Source organism: Doryrhamphus excisus, chromosome 1, assembly GCF_030265055.1.
Source record: "Doryrhamphus excisus isolate RoL2022-K1 chromosome 1, RoL_Dexc_1.0, whole genome shotgun sequence".
In the NCBI taxonomy this organism is placed as follows: Eukaryota; Metazoa; Chordata; class Actinopteri; order Syngnathiformes; family Syngnathidae; genus Doryrhamphus; species Doryrhamphus excisus.
The window spans coordinates 1692501-1709312 of NC_080466.1; the positions used below are offsets into that span (position 1 = coordinate 1692501).

General features: G+C 40.8%; 1 protein-coding gene across 2 annotated transcripts in view; it reads left to right on the plus strand.

The window, feature by feature from the left end:
* Nucleotides 1-16812, plus strand: part of cnnm2b (cyclin and CBS domain divalent metal cation transport mediator 2b) — a 46576-nt gene that overhangs the window by 6489 nt on the left and 23275 nt on the right. Inside the window, exon 2 of one of the 2 annotated variants that reach the window (XM_058091697.1) lies at nt 140-2005. The exons of the other annotated variant lie outside the window; for it this stretch is intronic. Coding sequence (XP_057947680.1) covers nt 140-171 — 32 coding nt within the window. The 3' untranslated portion in view covers nt 172-2005. Of the gene's footprint in view, nt 1-139; nt 2006-16812 lie in introns of those variants that run through there. 2 annotated transcript variants of the gene reach the window in all.

Below are 16812 nucleotides of genomic sequence, written 5' to 3' on the forward strand. Positions count from 1 at the left end.
ACAGTGGAATGTTTTTATCAGAGCTTTTATTGTAGAAAATCGGAACCAAAGCACTGAAAAAGTTTGTATTTTTTTGTTTTTAATAAATGCGTATTTTTGTTTTTTTTTGGAAAACCTGATGCGGCCTCGCCTTGCCCAGACCCTAGCTCCAGTGGCCCCCAGGTAAATTGAGTTTAAGACCCCTGATTTATTGTCTTTATTCTTAATTTGTTGATTTATTTTTTTTAAATCTTATTTTGTGTATAGAAAAATAAAAATTAAGATATTTGGAATGTTTTATCAGATATTTTGGTGTGAAAAACCGTAACCAAAGTAATGAAAAAGTGTAGGGTATAGCAGAAGCAAAAGCATTGAAGATAGTTTTTTTTTTATTGGTTTTTTTTTCCAGTTTTTAATAAATGCGTTTTTTTTTTTTCTGGGCTTCACCCAGAACCTAGCTCCGGTGGCCCCCAGATAAATTGAGTTTGAGACCCCTGATGTAGTGTCTTTCACACAATGTCAGCTTGGGTTAGGCTCCCAGTGAGCGGTGCAAAAAATGAATGGATGCATGAATAACTGGCTGACGGACTGAGGCTGGATTTTTGGTGTCGTAGTAGAGGTATGCACTTTCTGATTTCCTCCAAATCCAGTTCCTTCCCTTCCCTGTTTAAGAGCAGGCGGTGTTGCATAGCCCTCACTGCACTGTTTGGGAGTCAGAGCCAACAACATGAGCCCCGGCACGTCTTGATCTAGATCCCTGATTGCTGTAATATAGGCCAATCTATGCTTAGTTGAGATTCAACACACTTTCCCCTGTTGACCACGCTCAAATACTAACAGGAACCGTGTGCACGGATTCTAACACTTCTTGAATTGTTTGCCGGGCGTGTTACAGGAAGTGTGAGTGTTTGCCTGATCACCTTTGGTGCTTATTATGTAATAACTGTGCTGGTCATGTTCCACGGGCATCGTGTTGGTAAAACTAATCTTTCCTGATGCGGGACATTCCTTTGAAATCACCGGCACCGCAATTTGGAACCCCAAAGCCCCGGAGTCCATTCGTGGTGGACCTCTTATTGAACTGTTGACGTCATGAAACCTTCCGTCATAGTACCGACACAGCCATTTTTTTAATTGCATTAAATTAAATAAATGTACAAAAAATATTATTATGATGTGAATGTCAGTCACATTACTTTGCGTAGCGTCTGGTTTTGTTTTTGCATCCGTTGCTGAGCCTTGGTCATATTGACTCTTTGCAAAAAGGCTATAAAAAGCTAAAGCTAAAGCAAAACGGAAGCCAGTGTATCACCTGCAGGTCAGATTAATAACATTTTCTATATACTCTAGCAATTATTGACGACTCCAAATAGTCCATATAGGTGTGAATATGAGTGTGAATGGTCGTTTGCCTATATGTCCCCTGTGATTGGCTGCATGGCGACCAGTCCAGGTTGTACCCCGCCTCACTGTAGTGAGGATAAGCAGTATAGAAAATGGATTGATGGATCTTATTTACATGCAACAACATGACATTTCTGCCGCTACATTGTCACACATTTATAATTTTCCATGCATTTCTGCATCCGGATGAGTAAATTGCATTAATTCGAGCCCCTTGACATGGAATAACACGCCTTTACATTTGTATTACCCAATATAATCAGAGAATGTAATACATAAACAAACAGAGAATACAGTATACAGTACTTCTCCATGCCTTCAAGGCTTCATGCAACCTCAGCCCTCCTTATTTGACGGACCTCCTCCACATTACGTCGCAACTCCAGCTTGCTCCCTCAGATCCTTCTCCGTTCACCTCACCGTGCCCTCTGTTCGACTCGGCACCACGGGGGTGGCGCTCCGCCCCCAAACGCTGGAACTCACTACCAATCCGACAGCTGAGATTTTGACTTTCGTCTTCAAATTTGAAATAAAGTTGTAAAGTTATGTTAATAAAGTTTTCTTTATATTAATATTATCAGAATAAAGCTGAGCTTGATTGGTAGTATATATGAAATATCTTCATCTTATTGACCGTGTTGACATGACATCATGTCATTTATGTCTGCACGTTGTTTTGTTTATTGCTCACCCGCTCTCGGTTATTGGAATTATAAATTTTGAATTTGAGATATATTTGAAGATATATTTACTAACCATAGTGTAAGAACTGACAATACGCAATGCTGGTAATATTGAACACACAAAGTCTGTATTACTAAAATTGTAAATATTCAAATTCATGGCTCTGGTATATTTTCAAACAGCTAAAATCATACATCATACACAGCAAACAATCTTTTACCTTATAATGTATTTTGTTACAACAAGAGGAGAATTATGACATTTTGGAAAAAAACACAATCATATGATTAGTATAATGTAATGTAATATAATGTAATTTATTGTGAATTCATTAATTTATTATCATAAAAAAACTGATTATGATATAATTAATCATGAATTAATTTATTTATTATCATTTAATTAAAACCAGATTATGATATAATTGATTCTGAATTAATTTATTATTTATTATTTATTATTTATTATTTATTATTTATTATTTATTATTTATTATTTATTATTTATTATTTATTATTTATTATTTATTATTTATTATTTATTATTTTTAATTAATTTTTTAATTTTTTTTATTTTTATTTTTTATTTTATTTTTTTATTTTTTTATTTTCTTTTTTTTTATTATTATTATTATTTTTTATTAAGTTAATAGTGCTGAAATTTCTGCATTTATGAATTCATTATGCTATTATGAATTCATTATGCTATAGTGTTCCTTTCAGCTCCTAGTTATTTTTTTAATAGTGAATAATCAATCACTTCCATAGAGGACAGGTATGTTTTTTGTAAATCAAACGTGATGTTCCTTACATGCAAGGCTATGTCATAGCGTGTTTCGTGCACTTTTACATGTTAAGGCTAATTTGGAAATGTATGTTGGTTGACTGGTAGATTGACAGCTTTGTCTTCTAGCATAGCTATCTTCACCAAGCCAGCGACCACATCACTGCAGGCGAGGTGTGCACACATTTTTACACATTTGTCCACGTCCTCAGACGAGGCTTCCACAGTGGAAGGTACTGCATGTCAGTGGGACTGAGAAGGCCCTCAATGTGTTCCATCCGCCTCCTGACTATGTCCTCACTTGAGGTTAGCAGGCCTCCATCCTCGCTTTAAACACAAGTGGCGCGCAGGAGATGGCTCCAGCACTAGGCACCTCGCCGAGTGGGATATTAATAAGCCCACACCAGCTCGCCGTCTCTCCCCTGCAGCAATTTCCAGAATAGAACAAGGCCCTGAGGGTTTTGGTTCCAGAACCCAAACTGGGCTGAGGTGAATCCGACTATGTGTAGTCAGAATGACTCCTTCCCTTACGGAGAAGTGACATTCCATGTCCAAAGAACCAGATTTGGCTGTCAAAGACCAGGTTGGGGGAAATCCTGTGTGGGTTTTCGGGATGCAGGGTGAGACCCTTGTGTCTCATGTGGGGGCGAGGTGCGGTCTCTCCTTTTGGCTTTTCTCTTAGGGTCTTTTGAATCACTCTTTATCTAGTAGGCCGTCACCTACAACCTGTTTGCCAGTCGGGTACTGGCATATATATATATCAATCAATTAATCAATTAATTAATTAATCAATTACATAATCAATTAATTATTGATTGAAAATGTTGATGTCAAGCTTAGCCATGTGTACAGTATCTCTTCTACTCATTCCATTATTATTATATGTACAGTATATTATATATTATTCATTCATTCATTTTCTACCGCTTTTTCCTCACGAGGGTCGCGGGGGGTGCCGGAGCCTATCCCAGCTGTTTTTGGGCAAGAGGCAGGGTACACCCTGGACTGGTTGGTGGCCAGCCAATCACAGGGCACATATAGACAAACAACCATTCACAATCACATTCATATCACACAGAGATGGCTGTGGGTGGAATTGAACCCTGGTCTCCTAGCTGTGAGGTCTGCGCACTCACCACTCGACCGCCGTGCCGCCCATTATATATTATTATATATTATTATATATTATTATATATTATTATATATTATTATATATTATTATATATTATTATATATTATTTTATTATATATTAAAAGGGGACTTTCACAGTTTACACCAAAGGTGTCAAACTCGTTTTTGTTAATGGACACATCATCACATTTATGGCTGCCCTCAGAGGGCCACTTGTAACTGTCAGTATTCAGTATATGATGTGAGAATGTCAAGGTGACTTAGCGGACATTCAAGAGCAAATCAATTTAGAATGAAACAAGTGCATTATCGACACACATTATTCCCAGGCGGGCCAAATAAAACTATGTAGTGGGCCACATCTAGCCCTCGGGCCACAAGTTTGACACACGTGGTCTGCACGGTGCAGGCGGTTTCACTAGCAGGCCAATCAAGTTACATTATTGACAGCAGATCGTGTGAGATAAACTCACACACAATTCTTCAGACCTGTGACCGCGCCCCGCCTCCTCCCAGCCAGACAAAGAGTCTATGGCTTCAAATCGCTGCAGTCCGTGGGTCATGACTCTCCAAGTAACTGCACTGTTGCTGGTACCCCTTTCACGATGCTCACCTGCAGCGCTCTGTATGTGCACTGGCAAGTGCCCCGCCTCTCCCCACTGGGACAAAGCGACTGAATTATTGACTGGAGGGTTCATTCTGCAATAGTACCAAAGTGTTTAGGTGTTGAGACACATGCACAGAGTTGACAGGAGGAGTCAAACACACGTGCACATGTCAATATATGTCAATATATAGAGGACGGCAAAATTATCAAGTTTGTTTTTATTTATTTTGTCATTAATTGATATATTCATTGTCATGACAGGCGGTACGGCGGTCGAGTGGTTAGTGCGCAGACCTCACAGCTAGTTCAATTCTACCCACGGCCAACTCTGTGTGCGTGGGTTTTCTCCGGGTACTCCGGTTTCCTCCCACATTCCAAAAACATGCTAGGTTAATTAGCCACTCCAAATTGTCCATAGGTATGAATGTGAGTGTGAATGGTTGTTTGTCTATATGTGCCCTGGGATTGGCTGGCCACCAGTCCAGGGTGTACCCCGCCTCTCGCCCGAAGACAGCTGGGATAGGCTCCAGCACCCCCGCGACCCTCGTGAGGAAAAAGCGGTAGAAAATGAATAAATGATTGAATGTCATGACATACCTGCTGCTGTCATTTTTACTTTTTCTTTTAATGTCGACGTTTGTTGGCGGTCACCAGGTCAGTAGTTGTCGAATTCTTCACTTAGCAGCGCTTAGATATCAGCTCTTAGACCTCGTTTAAAAAGCAAATTAAGAGATGAAGACAAATTGCGACAGGTGGGAGAATGCACAGAAAAAAAACGGTGTGCTTGACTTTGGGGCATTTGAGTGTCTGCTTTGACCTTTTGGGCTTCCTCGACCAAGTTTGTTGGGTTAAAAGGCGGGCTATTGAATTAGCCTACATTCTTCAGATTCTGGTTCAAAATGGAATGGGCTATTTAAGACCAGATTAGTACAACCAGGAGGAGTGTGAATCAAGGCGCAGTGCATTCCCCAAGCCAGTCTGATCGGGCATTATGACTGTTCTCAACATATATCACCCCGCTCTACACCCATCTCATCCCATGTACGCAAAACCACCAAGCCAGTAGGCTCTTTGTATAGTTCATGAGGCATTGGGTAAATAGTCATATTTATTAGTGCTTCTGTCATGAAGAAACTTTCAAAAAAATTTGGACACACTGCAAATGTTCTTCATAACAAGCTGTTGGCCTAACAAAAGACATGTTTCTTTGCATTCATCAAAATTAAAAATATAACAAAAAAAGAAGAAAAATGTGATTTTATGAACTGAAAAAGATTTGCGGTCTTGGTCTTGGTCTTGGTTATGGTCGCTGTGAGTGCACACAACGGGTGACACATCCCGGAAAACATTTGGAAAGATTGTCATGTCATGCTGTTATCCTCCTCTATCACCTTGTATGAATCCTGTATTACGTAGCTATGATGTCCTGGAAATGAAATTATGACATAATAATACCTACAATAATATTACCTTAACTTGCACTGCATAGCAGCAGCCATCGATGCGGAGTCCGACACGACATACTGAAAAATGGTTATCCTCTCATTCCTTGTGGAAGTGGTACATTTGTGGATTCTTGCTTTGCCATTTTTCCTCATTCAGTTTTTAATGTAAGTGTCATCATTATTCTTGTTCATCGCAGAATGAAATATAAACAAATATATATATAAATATGCGAAGGTGCTTCATGAAGGGGTGGGGTCATGTGGAAACTGTCACTGCTGATCTTCCATGATCCTAAATATAAAAGGGATTTCCCTGCTCTGCTGAATGAATGAGTGAATTTGACTGCCAATCTGTAGGATTTAATATCCAAACTCACCAGAAGGTGCAGCCTATCGCCACAGCTTCAAAAAAAATCCTGGAATCCTGGATGCATAATGATTAGGGATGTCCGATATTGGCTTTTTTGCCGAAAACCGATATTGCCGATATTGTCCAATTCTCAATTTTCGATAATGATATCAGCCGATACCAATATGTGTGACATGACAATGTCGTGGGATGACCACATATGTGTTATACAGCATATTTTTAATATCAGTTCTCATGAGCAGGAAAAAATCTGACAATTGTATTGCTATTATTATTATTTTTAGAGCTATATCAACATTTTTGCTTTTGCTAAGATAATAATGGTGGTCATAGCAGTGCCGGCTGCTCGTCGGGTAGTGTGATACGTAATTTTATGGTAGAGTCTTCATTATTAAAAAGTATTCAAGAACAAAAAAAAAAATTATTCGATTGGTCGCTCGTCATTTTTTTTGAAAAAGACAATCTCGATGGATCTGACTACGACTCTACAGTCGTAGAGTCCGCTAAGTTGGTAGCACTGATTCCGCCTCTGTCGTATTCTTGTAAGTCAAGGGTTCCCAGTTATTTTCTGTCAATTGTTTTTGACCCCCTTGTTTTGAAATAGGATTGAGAAACTGATCAAATGTATTTATTTACCTCAACTTTACAGACTGAATTCAGAGCTGAAATAAGTGACATAACAAAAATTTCAAGAATGAAAATGAATGAAAAATCATACATGTTGGCAGGTTTGCAATAATACTGAAAATCCTTCCTGCCTCTCATGGCCCCCGCCTGACAGTTGACCGTGTCTCCCCAGGGGGGGCCGCCCCACTATTGGAGAAGCACTCTGATAAGTGAACTCTCTTTTCATCAGGCCTTTTGGTAGAGAGAGAGAGGGAGACAGGAGGAAAGCAAACCCGTCAATTATCAAGTTTGATTTTCTTCATCGTGCCACTGATTGATTCTCTTTGATTGATTCTTTTTGATTGATTATTGTGGCAGCCATATATTTCCACAAGTTCCACAATAATACCAACAAGTTAATATGTTGTATTATAGCTTATTATGTCTGCTATATTGGTTGCATGGCGGCCGAGTGGTTACTACGCAGGCCACACACACACACACAGCTTGGAGACCCAAAGTTTGATTCCACCCTCAGCATGTGCAGGTCTTTTCCGGGTTTTTCAGCTTTCTCCCATGTTCCCAAAACATGCATGCTAGGTTAATTGGCGAATGGTTCTTTGTCTATATGGGCTCTGTGATTGGCTGGCAACCAGTCCAGGGTGTACCCAGCCTCTCGCCCAAAGACAGAAATATTTATGGATGTAAATTGACTTGTGTAAAAAAAAAAAGACTTATGTAAAAGATATTGGCCCCACAAATGGCCCCTGTGCCACACAGACAAGTGCAAACAAGTCAAAACGCCTACCTGTGTTGATCTGACAAATCTTTCAGTAAAGTTGATCAAATGTAGAATTATTACAGCGTCTGCTTGGACATCAACAACTAACAGCTGTTCAACTCAAAGCAGCCACACGACATTCACTGACGCTATGAACACCAAGATTGGATCGGTTGGATTGGAAGGTCTACATAAAGCACTTAATGTGCACTTTCTGTAATGCCTTGCCCACTGCCACTTCCATATTACTGTATCATAATTCATAGAAGCCAAGCCATAGTTCACTATAATTGTCTTCTGGCTGCCCGCTCCTGCGATGCGGCTTTTCTCGAAACGAGAAATTCAGTCACGTTTTAATCTCAAAAAAACCTTGTCACACCTACGAGATTTATTTGTTAGATTAGTTGCTGTAGTTGCTTTTTTTTTAAAAAAAAGATTGTCTGAGAGTTCGCTAAGTTGTTAACACAGAGCCCACCTGCTACATCTTCTTATTCTCTAGCATGCCTGGTGTCCACAAGCAGTGTTAGACAGACAGTGTATGTGCTTCTGAGTGAGCCCAAACAGCTGTAAGTCTATACTGCATGTGTGCAGTCCAAATGTATTTGTGGAATGTATGGGAAACATGGACCCACAATGGGAAAAATTCCAGGGCTGCATGGTGACCGAGTGGTTAGCATATTGGCCACACAATCAGGAGATGGGGAAGACCTGGCTTTGATTCTCCGCTTGGGCATGCATGGGTTTTCTCCGGGTACTCCGGTTTCCTCCCACATTCCAAAAACATGCTAGGTTAATTAGCGACTCCAAATTGTCCATAGGTATGAATGTGAGTGTGAATGGTTGTTTGTCTATATGTGCCCTGTGATTGGCTGGCCACCAGTCCAGGGTGTAGAAGACAGCTGGGATAGGCTCCAGCATACCCCTGCGACTCTTGCGAGAACAAGCAAAATAGAAGAAATAATGGATGGAGGGAAAATTCCACGGTTGCAGTGTAGTGGTTCTGGTTTTTCATGTTCTCCTGGAGCTTGCGTGGGTTTCTGCTCAAACATATGCATGTTTGGTGAAGTGGGGGGCAATAGTAGCTCATCCGGAAGGACTTGTACTGTGGAACTGGAAGGTCGGAGTTGGAATCCCGCTGAAGCAGAAATATGTTGGAAAGATGCTAGTTTGCTTTCTTGTGATTTTTAGCATTGCACCCAAACCCCTTCAACCGTTTAGTTCAAGTCCTTGCCTACCTGCATGTGTGTGGTCTGGTTCTGTGTGTTGGTGTGCAGCTACAATATACAGCAGAGTGTAAATTAAAATTTTTCTTCAGGGATTAGTGTAATAAAAATAACAATAAAAACCTAAGACTCCAATGTGTCTAGCAAAACCAGCCACCTCTGTCTCCTTCCTAAAGGAGATCTTTGTTGACCAGACACTGTAATGGCTTGCACGGTGCAGTAACATCATTTGGGCTTGATTAAAGTACGCTGTTTTGGAGTTTTTTTATGTCAAAAAAACTAACAAAAGATGAAGGCGACTTTTGCCTAGTACTGTACTTGGCTTAACCATTGGTTCTAAAATTGTATTAAACCTTGTGTATCCTCTAGCACCTGCTGCTAAAACATTAAGCATTTTTTAAATTAAGTCTTAGCTTCCCATGCCTCTATTATCTAAACGAGTGTCTAACTTTGAACAGAAAATCAGTGTAAGTCTTGAAGACGGGGCCGAAAACCCATCCAGTGCAGCACACAGCCCCTCGCTAGTCCAGCAAGTCCCATCCCCCTCCTTCCACATTCCCTCTCTCCCTCTTCTCTCCATATTGTCCTCTTGCCCATTTCCCCTAGTGTTATAAATTACAAACGACACAAACCTCCAGGCCTAATGCCCTGCCATGGATGCGTTCCAAAGCCAGACTTTTTGGAGAGCCAAGAGGCTTGCTTCATTGATAACACCGGGCACACTGTCCGTCTCTCCGTTTACTGGCAAGACCGAAGCCTCAGACGGGGTTCTCTGCGAGCCCAAAAGACACTAGCGCTTGCAATCAAAGTTGATGGTGGCTATTTTTCTTGCAGTGTTTCATCCCAACAGCAAAATATAACTCTTAGTTATTAATAGAATAAAACAATCACTTGACAATACAAGCCTTCTAAAAAAAATAGTCACTGATTCATTGACGCAAATGGGCCTTGTAACGTTTTTGTTAGAAGAAAACTGTACTCGGCGGCACAGACCTCACAGCTAGGAGACCAGGGTTCAATTCCTCCCTCTGCCATCTCTGTGTGGAGTTTGCATGTTCTCCCCGTGCATGCGTGGGTTTTCTCCGGGTACTCCGGTTTCCTCCCACATTCCAAAAACATGCTAGGTTAATTAGCCACTCCAAATTGTCCATAGGTATGAATGTGAGTGTGAATGGTTGTTTGTCTATATGTGCCCTGTGATTGTTTGGCGACCAGTCCAGGGTGTACCCTGCCTTACGCCTATACAGCTGGGATAGGCTCCAGCACCCCCCGCGACCCTCGTGAGGAAAAAGCGGTAGAAAATGAATGAATGAATGAATGAATGAAAACTGTACTCATTGTAAAAAATACTGCAATATTTTTCCACTTTAGTGGAATCCCACATGCTAACATACATTTTGGTTCCTTCCTACCAACTCAGGATGTCCCGAACATGAATTTGTAGAACTGAATATAGTTATGAAAACAGATTTGAAAAGCATCAAAAAGTATTGCAGAAATGTATTTTTTATTATACAAACGTAACAAACTCCTGTGAATCAGGTCCATTATTCAATAAAAGATCAAATGTGAAAAAATAGCCTTGCAAAATACTTTTAGGGTAGAACGAATCATTTAACATGGTTATAAATTAATTTGTGTTTTTTTTTTATATCGTAATACAGTAAACCTCGGATATATCGGACTCGGATATATCGGAAATTCGCTCACAACGGACAGATAAAAAAGAACCGATTTTTCTGTAATGCATTTCCAATAAAAATTCATTGCATATATCGGATTTTTTATAACGGATTTCGCCTATTTCGGACAAAATCTCCAGTCCCGTTCCAATGCATTTCCATGAAATTTCCCTCGCATATATCGGATGGCCGCATCGTGGCGCTCCCATTCGCCGAATCGTGACAGGCCGCTATACGACGTCATTTGCAGCGTTTGCAGCGTTGCCTGCGCGTCCAGGTACATTGGAAACATAGTCAAGGAAGTGCCTTTTTATAACGGATAAAATCCCATTTACGCATATACCGGATATAAATCCGATATATGCGTAAAACGGACATTTTCCGGTATACGCATATATAACGGATTTCGCTTATATCGGACAAAACCAGTGGGAACAATTGAATCCGATATATCCGAGGTTTACTGTACTAATTTATTGACGGTTGTTGTTGTATTAACGACTCCAAATTGTCCATAGCTATGAATGTGAGTGTGAATGGTTGTTTGTCTATATGTGCCCTGTGATTGGCTGGCGACCAGTCCGGGGTGTACCCCGCCTCTCGCCCGAAGACAGCTGGGATAGGCTCCAGCACCCCCACGACCCTTGTGAGGAAAAAGCGTTATAAAATGAATGAATGAATGTTGTATTAACCAGCGGTTCCAGTAGTCCAGGCACAGTGACCGCTGTACATACGGAACCCAATATCCAATGCCCAAAGTGAAAGTTCCCTTCTCCATGGTACATCGCCGTCATGTCCGCATGGTGGTGTTGCGTTTTCTTCTTCAATACGGGTGGCAACCAGCTTTGAGGCTCATTACCGTACCCAGCGTGTTGCTGTGGAGCCCTTTGTTACGAACGCGATATGGCAACCGGATCGTCCCGATCTTGTGGCAGAAACCGATATCATCCGATCTTACAACGATATATGTATTACAACAATACAACGTATCGGCCACTGATTCCGATCCTGAAGCTCTGATCGAGACATCCCCACGACCGACCCATGACCCATGTATCAAATGTAGCGTCATACTTCAGGTTTGGCGTTAAGTGTTTCGGCAGTTGTTGGTAGCTGTAGACCAGCTAATGCGGTTTTTCCCATTCAGTCCCTTATTCGTGTCGGGGTGCCATGAAAAACTGATGCATTTGGCGCTACGTTTTACACTGTTTCTGTAGCTTGTCGGTAACTCTGCTTCGTAGCGCACCTCAAAGAGAATAATAAATCTTGACTTACTAACGCAACAAAGCAACGAGTGACAAATCTAGCAACTTTTTTCTGGCCTTAGAAAGAACGTATCACTCTTCTGATCCTGCCGACCACAAGGAAGTACAACATCCCTCAATAGAGCGCAGACCTCTGCCAAGATTTAAAAAAAAAAAAAAAACAATTGTGGAGTGTATTTGGGTTTGTTTGACCATCTGTTAGTTTGCAGGCTACTTCCTGGTTCATGGAGGATAACAAACAGACAGGGGGGGCCATTATGATGACTCGGGGCCATTCCTCTGATGCCATCGCGTCTCAATCTGTGTGTTGACATAATTTGATAGATTTCTTTTTTTGGTCATAATCTTAATCCCCAAACTATGTTCAAATTCTTAACCCGCTAAGTTAAAAGTGGTTCTATATGTTCCCTGAAACTCCACATTTACAAAGCTCGCTGTACAAAGCATGGCAGATTTTATGAAATACTTAGCTCATTCTAGCTTTAAGGATTTCCCCTTGGCTAATTGTTTTTTATTCAGGTGTTAATTATGAGTTTTAAAGCTCTGTGTGCGCTGTGCCAAATAGGTGTATTATCATGTGGTTCATTTGTTATTTAACAAATGTTCCCCAGGCCTGGTGCTTATTTTGTATTATGTGAATAATTCTACAGTCTGTTTATATATTATTGCCGTGTACTATATTACTTTGCTACTAATTGTGGTAAGTCAAAAACACAGTTTCCATAATTTGGCTGGTCCTGCAACTTATATTCAGATGTAACCTATATATAAAAAATATATACATTGGTACTTCAGATAGTGTTTCTCATTGTCTTTATCAAAATGCTGGTACTTGCATGTTCCTTTGGCTCTATTTTGGGTTACTGAGGTGAGAGACTAACTATGGAACTCAAGAAACAACTCATAGCAAAACAGGAAGGTGGCGTCTGTGTGATGTCTCTCTGCCGCATTGGGTCTTTGGGAACAGTCATGTCAAGAATCATGTCTTCGATGAAGGCAAAAGTAACCGTAATTGCTAATTTATCCCTTTTGTTTGTCGTTGTTGTGGATTTGGCGGTCGAGTGGTTAGCGCGCAGACCTCACAGCTAGGAGACCAGGGTTCAATTCCACTCTCGGCCATCTCTGTGTGGAGTTTGCATGTTCTCCCCGTGCATGCGTGGGTTTTCTCCGGGTACTCCGGTTTCCTCCCACATTCCAAAAACATGCTAGGTTAATTAGCCACTCCAAATTGTCCATAGGTATGAATGTGAGTGTGAATGGTTGTTTGTCTATATGTGCCCTGTGATTAGCTGGCCACCAGTCCAGGGTGTACCCCGCCTCTCGCCTGAAGACAGCTGGGATAGGCTCCAGCAAACCCTGCGACCCTCGTGAAGAAAAAGCGGTAGAAAATGAATGAATGAATGTTGTGGATTTGCGTGCATTTGAAATAATTTTCTGCATATAAAACTATAATTGTAAAACTACAGAAACGTGTTTTTGTTTCAGTTAGTGTCCATTTCTGTTCGAGGCGGAAGGTCTGGGACAAATGAATGCCGCCAACTAAAGTATTTTAACATGTAATTCATAACTGACTGTCATGAACCAAGGCGTTAACGTTACCGTGGGTTAGGGTTAGCCACGGCAGGGCGCTCCCGGCTAGCAACGCCGTGTGATGATGAGTTCATTGGATTCAGCGATCCGGAGCTTGGTGAACTTGTTTATACAGTATCGGTAACTCGCTTGTTGGACTCGCTGGCTTGTTATGGTAATTTAGCGTATTCAGCCTCACAGATACATTATGCATGCTATTGCGTAGCGGAATAACTGGTAATGTGGTAAGTTAACATACCATACATTAATTCAGACTTTTGTTCCGGTTGCTTTTGTGTCATCAAATAACTCACCTTTTGAATGAAATGTCTTTTATCGGTCTTCAAATGTTTTTTTTTAATAAATGCGACTTATAGTCCAGTGTGACTTGTACATAAATTTCTTCTCTTTTTCGCGAGTTATAGGTGGGAAAATACATATTCTCATTTCAATTACAGGACCCAGAAATGAACCATAAACTCAGATAGTGATGTGCAAATTGTTGGTATTGTGTCGTATGATTATCAATATCTTCAAATGATGCTGCATGACATTTTCTTCCCATGCTTTAATAGACATAGACTTTCTTTATTGTCATTGCACAATAACACAGCAGTGAAATTGCCAACGAAATGTCATTTCCTGGCTCCCGTATAATAATAAATAATATATAATAATGTGGAGAATAAATAGATGACATGAAATATGAACAATGTACAACGTAAACAGTAATTTGTACAAATAATTTAGATTAAATAATAATAATTTAAAGTTTTGCGTGTGCGTGTGGGCAGGTAGAGGGGCTTATTTGGCGCTCAGCAATCTGATCATTCATCAGTTGCAAATCTTACATAATGGAGCAGCACCTGACCGCACGCTCATTCATTTGCTCCCACTGGTTTCCCATTGATGCATCTACTTATGACTGAGGCTCTGAGGAATCTCCACCCAGGGGACATTTCAACAACAAACGCAAGCAGCTACGACAGCATGCTGCTTCTCTGAATGAATAACAATGTTTTTCCAGTATTGTGCGTGCCTGTGTGTGTGTGTGTGTGTGTGTGTGTGTGTAGCTGTGTACGTTGCACCCGAGTGATCTTGTGACCAAGGCCTCCCCGATACAAGCAGTTGATGTTTGCTAAATACAAGGATGAAGAGTCTTGAACCAGTCATGATGTGCTATATATATCACTATATTGACACTTACTATGGTACCCATTATGGCATTGGATGCTCATATCACCTAGTACTTTGGTACGAGGTACATTATTTAAAAAAAAAACAACCTTAAACTGTATTATGAAAGCAGGAAGTGAACAAATGTCACAGTTACTGATTGTAAAAGTACCAGACTCTACAAACATAACCCCAAAACGGTGGTACCCTAAAAAGGTGGTGCCTTGATGGTTGGTGGCCCTATCCCAGCTGTCTCCGGGCGAGAGGCGGGGGTACACACTGGACTGGTGGCCAGCCAATCACAGGGCACATATAGACAAACAACCATTCACACTCACATTCATACCTATGGACAATTTGGAGTCGCCAATTAATTAACCTAGCATGTTTTTGGAATGTGGGAGGAAACCGGAGTACCCGGAGAAAACCCACGCATGCACGGGGAGAACATGCAAACGCCACACAGAGATGGCTAAGCTAACCACTCGTCCACCATGCAACCAAAACTGAACCTTATGAAAAAAAAAAATCCTATAGGAAATACCCAAATTTGACATGCAGAAAACAGTTTGAAATGCATATAAATGATGATTAAATGAGATACATAAACATTTAAAAAAATCACTTACACCTTTATTGAAGACTTGTCGACAAAAACTGCGGTGAGGCATCACCGATGGATAGAGCCACATGGTATTACACAATAATATTTTGCTATTATTTTATAAATTCAATCGTGTTTCTCGCCTTTTGGTAACTTTGTTTGACTCCACTGCAGGTTATCTTTCAGTTATGATAAAAAAAAAAAGCAGAGACTTCTGATGGGCGTCAGTGTTTCTTATGCTTTTCAGATTGTTGCATTTTTTTTTTCGTTTCTTGGCAAACCAAATCTTGATTCTTTTCAATTCACTTTGATTTGTCATTGTCAAATTTGGAACACCCAATGCTCATCTGGCTTTCATATGGTTTTCCCTGTGAGGTGTAAAGCAAGATGGTGACGGTAGTGTTTTTAAGGTAAATAACATACCATCATAGCAGCCCGACACGGTGCATCCTAATTCCACATAGTGCTACTTTTTTTTTTTTTTTTTCTTTTTTTACAATAACTATGGGACCTGGTGTTGCCATCAGAGAATTGATGAAAAGCGGTCCACTAAGCTAAAGTTAATTTCCATTTAAGGACCGAAATAATACTAATTGTTTTAAGTCAAAATAGCAACTAAATGCTGATTAATATTTTTCTTGAATATATCCATATTTGGTAAGGTGGGAAAGGTGTGAGCTGGCAGCGAGTTCCATAGACGGCATGCCCTTGGTACGTAAGAGGATTGGTGAAGATGTGTGCGAGACCTGGGGATAGTTACACAGTATGGATGTGCAGTAGAGGAGGATCTTGTTGTCCTCAAACTAGCAAACACCGGGGGGGATGATCGAACCAATTTCCAACGATGGCTTGAAGAAGAAATGTTTGTAAAATGTGCAGAGAGTAGCAACATCTCTTCTAAGCTCCAAGGGGTAAATACCAACATTGATTGGGTCTTCAATGTTCAGAAGAAGGCCTTCCGCTGTAGTCTGCATAGAATACTGAGAGCAGTATTGCCAGCTCCACTCCAAATGGGTGATGCATACTCCATGAGGGGTCGTATGTAGGCCTTGTAGATGGTAACTCTGGCCTTGTAGGGGAGAAGATCCCTTGACCGACTTAGGATGTAGAGCCGCTTTGCAGTCTTCTTAGCAAGATATGTAATATACGGGGTCCAAGTAAGAGTGTTGGTAATAACAACACCAAGAAGGGTGATGCTCTTGGTAGGCTTCAGCTGACTGCCCATGAAGTGAAGAGGGGAGGTACTTACAAACATCATCTGTGATTTTCTGTTGAAGGGAAAGTCAAGTGCCGTCCTATCTCTTCCTTACCTATGCAATGATGCTATGGAAGGGTGCCAAAAATGCAAAATAGAATTTTGGGCTGCTTGGTGGAAATAGGGTCTGAACTGACCTTGATGTTTGTGCTTCTGTTGTTGTTCAATTCATCTCCCCTGCAATTCCTTGTTTGCTTAATCAATTCGTCTCTGTCTGGCTACACTCCAGCATTCTCTTCACTCTGCC